Source organism: Arachis ipaensis, chromosome B06 (genome assembly GCF_000816755.2).
Source record: "Arachis ipaensis cultivar K30076 chromosome B06, Araip1.1, whole genome shotgun sequence".
NCBI lineage: Eukaryota > Viridiplantae > Streptophyta > Magnoliopsida > Fabales > Fabaceae > Arachis > Arachis ipaensis.
The window spans coordinates 133,908,391-133,917,315 of record NC_029790.2 but is presented as its reverse complement, the minus strand read 5'-3'; the positions used below and the strand labels follow the sequence as shown (position 1 = coordinate 133,917,315).

At 33.5% G+C, this 8,925-nt stretch overlaps 2 protein-coding genes across 2 annotated transcripts in view; one reads left to right on the top strand and one right to left on the bottom strand.

Moving 5' to 3' along the window:
• Positions 805–5,397, top strand: LOC107605558 (protein EARLY FLOWERING 3). Its single transcript, XM_016307472.2, has 4 exons — positions 805–970; positions 1,768–2,462; positions 3,912–3,963; positions 4,105–5,397. The coding sequence occupies exons 1-4, from the start codon at positions 806–808 to the stop codon at positions 5,134–5,136; spliced, it is 1,944 nt and encodes a 647-aa protein (XP_016162958.1). The 5' UTR covers position 805; the 3' UTR covers positions 5,137–5,397.
• Positions 8,059–8,925, bottom strand: part of LOC107647722 — a 4,301-nt gene continuing 3,434 nt past the window's right edge. Inside the window, exon 7 of the mRNA XM_016351775.2 lies at positions 8,059–8,568. Coding sequence (XP_016207261.1) covers positions 8,185–8,568 — 384 coding nt within the window. The 3' untranslated portion in view covers positions 8,059–8,184. The remainder of the gene's footprint in view (positions 8,569–8,925) is intronic.

Below are 8,925 nucleotides of genomic sequence, written 5' to 3'. Positions count from 1 at the left end.
TTAGTTAAAATTATATTGACAAAGAAATTGAAAATTCAATACATCAAAATTAAGTTTAAACTCTAAAATAATCAGCGAAAATTAAAAAATAAAAGAGAAAATGATAAATAGGTCCTTGACTTTTTGCTCTGCGAACATTTTTGTTTCTGACTATTGAAAAATACTTTTAAGTTCCTGACCTTTACAAAATTTGGACAGATCAATCCCTGACGGAGGTATTTGGACGGAGAGACTGATCTGTCCAAGTTTTATGAAGGTCAGGGACTTAAAAATATTTTTTAATAGTCAAAGACGAAAATGTCCACGGATCCTTTTCCCAAAAATAAAAACAGAGAACATTCTCGAATACGAAAATCCAGTAAAAAAAAAAAATTGTGGGAAGGGATAGTCTAGTTGGATACTAGTGGACCCCACAACACCGCACTTTTTTTTTTTTTCTACCCTTTTTATCGGACACATGATGTTCTTGTTTCTCATCTTCTGTATCCCTAAATAGCCTCTCACACCTCTCAAAATTTCTTCTTTCTTCTTTCTTCTTTCTTCACACCCACAAATTTCCACAAGAAACCCATTCACTTCCACATCTTCATTCTCTTTTCTAATTTCAATCACATAACTTCATGTGTGTCTCAATTAGTTCCCAACTTCCAGATTCACACAATTTAAAGACTCCAGTTTTTTCCTTTTGTGTTTGTAGGGTATTATTGAGCTATTGAGCTATCAGTCGCTTTGATTTGGGTCTCTGAGGTTGTAATTGTTGTTATGCCTTGTTTCGGGGGTGTTTTTTTGTGCTGTGGGGTGTTAAATGTTTCCAAGGCTTCATGTGAATGATACAGAGAAAGGAGGGCCAAGAGCACCACCTAGGAACAAGATGGCACTTTATGAACAGTTTAGTGTTCCTTCTCAAAGGTTCAACAACCAGCGTCTTCTACCAATCAATCATCCAAGTACCCCATCATCCTCAAGCCAGGTATAATTATTGCTTCGATTTTGTGTTGTGGTTATTGTGATCCACTTTTTATAGTTCTCATGAGATTGTTTGTTTAGTTGATTTTAGCATGAGACTATGACTAGTTGTGTATCAATCAATTTTGGGGGCAATCCTCACTTTTTTATGTAATTCCTAGGATCTTGGGAATTATTGTCTTTTGTGTGTATGTCTGTGTGAACTGAGATTTGAGATATAAAAATCTTATGTGTGTATGGTTCTACTTCTTTAGAACTGATTGTAGGTAGAGTTAATTCTGACAGAATTGGTTTAGTTAAAATTGATTTTTATGTGAAATCATTTATGTTTCGTAATTTACTTCTCTAACAGTGATTTTGTGCGAGGAAAATATTTGCAGTTCTTCTAAAGTCAATTTTAGAAGTAAGAACTTATTCTAGTTGAGAAAAACCAAACTTGATATTAAATGGCCAAAATCAGTTGTGGTGGAAATTGACACTCCTCCCTCCAACAGCTCGTCCAAACATGTAGGAACGTATAACAATTTTATGTTTGGCGTATTTCAATTGTTATACATTCTTATGTGGCCTCTGTATTTATGGATTTGTTGTAGATGCTTTTATATCCAATTATTAATATTGCATGTTTTAAATTCAACTTCTGTTTTGAAAGTAGAAGAATGGGACAACCGTACTTGGCCATGAAAAGACTTTGATTTTTGTGACGAACTAACCATGTCAACAGTATAAGCTGCTCGTTGAAGGTTCATGAATGACTTCTTTTATGTATTGCAAACATAAGTTGATTTAACTTGCTTGCAGGGGACTGGTCCTGAGAGGAGCTATGCATTCCCAGTTCATAAACCTTCTCAAGCATCTACTCGTCGAGAAAGTTATAGTTCTCGCCAATATGATGGAGCGAACCTGAACACTCCGTCCACACAAGTTGAACAGGGGAGAAAGGTAGATGATGATGACTTCATGGTTCCTGTATATGTTCACTCAAGGAATGGTCAATCAAATGATGAAACAGTTCAAAGTTCCAATGGGAGACATCTCACTCCAATGGTGAGGAGTGAAAGACATCCATCAATAATTTCCAATGGACAACAGCCAGTAATGTCTTGTAGAGACATATCATCGAGGGAAACCGTTAATGGTCTAAGTCAAACAAAGACAATTCCTAATCAAAATTGTTTTGTGTCAAATATTAGTAGATCACATCATGCTGATGCTTGCTTATGGCCAGTGTCTGTTGCTGGCTCACAAAGCAATGATGATGAACACGATGATATCTTGACAGAAAACCAAACTAGTCCACAGGAGGATAACAATGATCCCGAATGTCAGGATACACAGATTGGTGGCCCAATGCAAGGGGAGAATTTAGATGACAGTGATGACATTTCCAAAATCTCCAGTATAGAAAATTCGTCAACCTTGAGAGTTAGTACTGATGATGTTGTAGGGATACTGGGTCAAAAACATTTCTTTAAAGCAAGACGAGAAATTGCCAAGTAAGTCTCATGTTAAATTATTAGTAGCATCTGCCCCTCTGGTGGTTTTTAACCATATCTTTGTGAAACCGTGTTACATGATAAATGCATATTATTATATGCTCAAGTCTGATAGTGTCTTGTTAATAGATTTGGTGGAAGTTTGATTTCTGATGTATGATGAGATTTTCTCTCCCTTCGCTTATTCTTTTGCATGCATATTTAAGATATTTGGTATAATTTTGGAATGTGAAAGTTTTACCCTTGGAGGGTAGATAGAAAGGTGAATTTCCAGGCTTCTAATTAAAGATACCTGTGTTTTAGTTATGAGTTCTAACTCTGCTTTTTTTATTTAATTTTTTTTATTCTACACATTCTCTCAAATTTCTCTTTTCTCTCCTTTTTCAGAAGTCACACACCTTTTAAACTAATTTACAAATTGGTTATAGCATAAAAGAAAATGTGACTCTGAAAAAAGGGAATTTAAATATTCTTGGGGTCCCTTCTAGATTGATTTTTCTGTTTGTTCAAAGTCTTACTAATGTTTCTATGGTGGGTACTGGATCATCTTTATAACAGGGCATTGAGCAATCTTAAATATTGTACTATGTCGGAGAGGGACCCTTGTGACAGCCGATCATCTCATGATTCACTGTTTGGATATTCCTGTCTTGGTTTCCTCTTACTTTGGTTCTCAATGTGACCATTGGGGCAAGTCCCCTTACTACACTTGCCCTTAATTACACTGACGGACTTGGGCTAAGAAGGGGACCAAGTATATGCAGGATGATCCCAGGGAGTATGGTAGGGACGCTTCGAGAGTTTTGTGATGACTTGAGGGTCTAGATTAATCATAATATTGGGTTTTCTGTTATCGATCAGATGCCTTTTTTATTATCTGCTGTATATGTGCTTCCTTCTTCCTGAACGAAAGTTAACCATAAAGCTTTAGATTTCAAAGGGTTGGATGGGTGCTTTTTATTGTGAGATCTTTATATTTTGATTTAGAAATGCTGAAGATGAGTGGACAGATATTACGTTCGTATATTATAATTTGTTGTCCGATATTAGCTATATTTTGTTAATTTGTATTAGATTTTTAAACTGAAGCAATCTATGAGTAAAGAATAGGAATATTGAATTTGGAAACAAATATGGTTATAAATGTGTGGTTAATATATTTTAATCTCTGTGGAATAGTCCTCTTAAGATTTCTATGAACATATGAAATATTTTGAGTACATGAATGGTAGATTTTTTGGCTTAATTGATTAGCTAAGACTAGAGATCCTCTGATTTTAGTGGTTACTTGTTGATGAAATGGAGTGTCACATGAGAATTTCACATTATTTTGACTGCTAGAATTTTCACTTCTTGTCCATTCTATTTTATTTTGATGTTGTGTCTAATGTTCCACACCGGACGAGTTTTGTGCAATTGTCTTGATTGAACTCCCATTCCTCTGTACAGTCAACAGAGAATATTTGCAGTCCAAGTGTTTGAATTGCACAGACTGATCAAGGTATCATCATAATCTCCAACACTAAGTGCCTTGCACTATTCTAAATTGGAAGCTTGTTCGCCTATCTTGCTCGCTTGCACAAGCACACAGTTTTGCCCTTCCACTTGGTTTATGCTGATTGGTTCTCTTTTATTTAAACAGGTCCAACAGCTGATTGCCGGATCGCCTGAACTTCTGATTGAAGATGCTGCTTTCATTGGAAAGATCCCTTTGAAGGGGTCTACTACCAAAAACCTCTCACTGGAAGAACTCGTGGAACCTAAGCGACAAAATCTAAAGCGCAAGGATGATTCCCAAAAGTTAAACCATAAGATGGAATGTTCAGCTGAGAATGCAGTCGGGAGAGCATCTTTTTCGTCCCAAAAAAGTGGTAGCCACCATTTGAATTACTCTTCTACTCCAGGAGATCCACACCAAGCCAGTGGTGCCGCCGATAATAGAATGGCTCCCATGTGTTTCAATCCGTCACCTGGGCATCAATGGTTGATTCCTGTTATGACTCCTTCTGAAGGGCTTGTCTACAAGCCATATCCCGGACCGGGATTTACTGGGTCATTTTGTGGAGGATTTGGACCCCTTGGGCCGGTTCCTATGAGCAATACTTACATGAATCCCGTCTATGGACTCCCGGCTTCGCACGAAGCAATTGGGGTCCCGCCTTACATTCCTCCAGGAAGTCATGCCTACTTCCCTCCTTATGGGATGCCATTTATGAACAATCAAGCAATGTCAGGGTCGGCCGTTGAACAGGCAAACCAGTTCATGGCACAAGGCTCTCATCTTCAAAATGGTCATTCGTCAGCTGACAGAATCGATTTCCCTGCTCATAATCAAGGCTCCTCTAATCAGCCGGTACAGAGAACCGGATCTGCGTCGCTTGCTGGGAAATCTCGTACACCAAAGGATAGCGAGTTCCAAGGAAGCTCCACGAATAGCCCTAATGAAACGGCACAAGAGACTAGAACAACGCAACAAGTTGCTGAAGGAAGAGAAGCAAATTCACCTTCCCTTGTGGATCCTGTGGTGGTAATAGATGGAGCCAATCAGTCTCATGAAACTAGATCGGAGACTAGGGTGATCAAAGTTGTGCCTCACAACCGAAGATCTGCAACAGAATCAGCTGCTAGAATCTTTTTATCAATTCAAGAAGAGAGAAAAAGGTATGATTCCTAATAATCAGCATATGGAATTCCATCGGTTTCTGTAAGTCTTTTTTATGGTCGGATATATATGATGTAACAAATGAATGTAACAGGCTAAGTATACTATAGGTTTCGCTGTTGACCAAATTACAAAGCATATTTATATCATATGTAGATATAATATGTTTATGGAATATCAAAACTGGTCAAAATGTAACACTAATATATGTTGTCTACTTATATACTTGTTTTTTCATTTTATCGTTTATATTAGATTTTACCTTGGTGATCCAATCGTGTATGTGATTTTGTAAACTTTTACCAATAGACATTTAGGGAGGATTTTGTTGGAGAATAAAGTTTTAGGATATCTCATTTGATTTATTAGGATTTAATTTAAATGGGTTCCTTCTTCTAGATTTACTGATTTACTGAATGAGTTATCGAAAGTATAAAAGGCCAATATAAACAAGGCAATAATTTGATTTGCATAATCATAACTACCATAATTTTCATATTCTAGAAACTAGAAAAAGAACAAGGGCTATTTTATTTTACTACATTTCCAATTTTCACATGGTGCTAATCCTCCATGGCTACTTTCCAAACATTTATGTCTGCTTCCATGCCATTATATCTTCCTTTAGCGTTTAGAGTAAAGAGGGCATCCTAAATAAATATCATGCAAAACAAAGTATATAGAAGCATAATTAATTATTACACTCTCTTGAGAAGATATAAATTAAATTATATATTGCTTTATTATTTTTATTGACTGCTAAATTTATTGAATAATACTTTAAATAAGTTCTTAACAATTTTTTTTCTACTAGATAAATAAATAAATAAATTAGTTTTTAATAAAATTAAAGTATGATAGAAAATATCTAATATTGTTCTTTTATAATAATGTTAAATAAATTAATATGTAAAAAAAATATTCTCAAAGCTAAAACAAGGAACAAGACCTTAATTTTTTTTTATTCTTGGGAAAGTGCAAGAAAAACAAACAGCGATTATTAGGAGAAGACTAATTAATAACGGGATAATATATCATATTTATTTACACAATAATAAGAACAAGTTCTAACCTCTGTACAATTTGTTGAGAATTTTCTTATTCCTTCAACAGAGTCACATACCGAAAAGTAAGAGATTATGAAAAATATGATGATTTTGATGCATATTTTCACCTATCAACCTACTCGAATATTTCTTTACTTGGATAATCTGATAAAAATGTTTTGAGAGATCATGACCAATTTGTCAAAATTATATATGTAGCACTCTTTTTAAATAATAATAAGTTTAATTGGTTTGTTTATATCTAAAATTTACTAAGATTTTAATTAATTTTGAGAAAAGGACAAATTGATCCTTAACTTTTTAGTTCGCAGACATTTAAGTTCTTGATGATTTAAAAATACATTTAATTCGTGACCTCTTCAAAATCTGGATATATCGATCCTTGATTCTAATTTGTCCAATTTTAAAAACCCTCTCATGTGCATCCGTATCAACCAGGTCTGTACAACGAGAGTCACGTTTGATTTTTTCGTTGAGTCTGACAGACCCAAGTGAACATGAGGGATCGATATGTCAAAGTTGTAAAAAGGTCAGAAACTTAAATATATTTTCAAATCCTCAAAAACTTAAATGTCTGCGGATCAAAAGGTCAATAGGTCAATGACCTATTTATCTATTTCTTATTAATTTTTATCGTTTAAAAATTTGTAATCGAGATTTTGTATTAAAAAACATTCTTACTAATTTTAGTTTTTTTTTAGAATAAAATACAATGATACTAGAATATTTATGTTTAGAAAATTCTTAAGTCATTCTATATCGAATACAAAACAATAAGGATTTAATTAAAACTTTTTTGAGACTATAAATATTTACTGATGAATTAAACCAAAAAAATATTAATATAATCAATTTATGCCGGGTTCATCATGTCAAGTTTGAACTTTTTCTTTTTCCTTTTCTTTCCGTTCTTTTTTACAGCAATTTTTTTCAGTAATGTCATATATATTAAGTCCCCGTCAAACTTGAAAGAACCAAAGAAAGTAAAATGTTATTAAGAATGAGTATATAAATTTGCTTAATTTTAAAATATAACATTAAAGGAGGATAACATATATAGCTTGCAATCATGTACTTTTTCTTTTCTTTTTTTTTTTTACCAAAGATAGGAGATTCGAACCCGCAATCTCTTAATTGAGTATGGGGAGACTATGCCATTTGAGTTATAACTCATTGGCACCTAATCATGTACTTTTACCCACTTGAATAGTATTTAATTTAATTATTGGACATACATCAATATAAATATAGTAATGCCAAAATATTAATAAGGAGTAAAGTATCGTTTTTATCTCTAACGTTTGGGGTAAATCTTATTTGTGTCCCTAACGTTTAAATCATCCTATTTGTATTCATAACGTTTGTAAGAGTGATTCAATATTATCCTGCCGTCAATTACACATAATGAGCGTTTTAGTTTGAGTTTTAAAAATCTCTTCTTGAAGTTAGAATACAAATGTCTGGGATAGAATCGATGATCTACTCCGAAAAATAGCTTTGAAACTAATTCCTACAATATTTACATAATTCATTTTTCTAGGGATATAATTGAATCTAAACACAAATAGTGGGTATAATATTAAAATTGACCACATCCAGGTGAGACCTAATTGAGAATGAATACATTCAAGTGAAAATAATTGAAAAATATAATATGATTTGTTAGTATAATTGATAATAGGATAACATTGAATCACTTTTAAAAACATTAAAAATACAAATAGAACGATTTAAATGTTAGAAATACAAATAGGACTTATCCCAAACGTTGGGACAGAAATGATACTTTACTCTATTAATAAGTAAAAACTATCAAAACAAACAACAAAAAGCAACATAAGCTTAGATATAATTAAAGTATAAACCTTAAAAAATAATAAATAATGCAAATTAAAGAAGTGTATTCTTAGAAGCCCTATAACCTAGAATATGCTTCATATCATTAATTAACTCTAACATCATAGTAAATGCCAACAACTATATGAAAAACAAATTAAAGGCACATATAATTATAGTCACTTGAGCCAGGACCACCATAATATAACTCAGGATCTTCAACATAATCCCCAAGAAACCTAACATCATAGCAATTATATTCATCAGAGTAGCGATCAACATATTCAGGAAACTTCAAGGACTCAGAGTTATCATGAATTCTCATCCTTTTGAAGTAGGCAGAGTAGGGTTGTGAGCCAAATTTACCATTGCCCATGTTTGTTTTAGTGTGAGGATAGTGTAAAATCTTAGAGCTATAAACTTCACCACCCCATTCCACAGAATCAGCATTGTAACATAATGTTTCAAATAGCTCTGCTGGCCAATACCCTATGTTTGTCTTCTCTCCATATTGCACCCACCAATTGTTAGTTAAAATGTCCTAAATAAATAAGGAAATTAAATTAATTAAGTGGATTAAATAAATAAGAGCAATTTCAGATAATTAACTTTTTTTTTTGAGTTAACATCAACTAATTTTTTAAAATTATTTTGTTTGTTTTAAATTATAGACTCTAAAACAAAGACTTTTAACTGTAAATTCTAAATTATAAACTTAAATATTAAAGTTAGATAATATCGACTAGGGGTGTTTAAGATTCGGTCTGCCCCCACCCCTCCCCGCTCTTCTTCCCCTTTCGGGTGGGGGCAGGTTATGCTTCGGGCCGTCCGGCCCGACCCAAGACCGCTTTTTATAATTTAGAATGAAATTAGTAATGTTATATTATTTTTTTTACTT

Excerpts from the sequence above, each read along its gene's own strand:
- LOC107605558 (XM_016307472.2), top strand. The coding sequence starts at position 806 with ATGTTTCCAAGGCTTCATGTGAATGATACAGAGAAAGGAGGGCCAAGA. Across the intron at positions 971-1,767 it reads CCCCATCATCCTCAAGCCAG|GGGACTGGTCCTGAGAGGAG; the intron begins GTATAATTATTG and ends ACTTGCTTGCAG. Across the intron at positions 3,964-4,104 it reads AATTGCACAGACTGATCAAG|GTCCAACAGCTGATTGCCGG; the intron begins GTATCATCATAA and ends TTATTTAAACAG.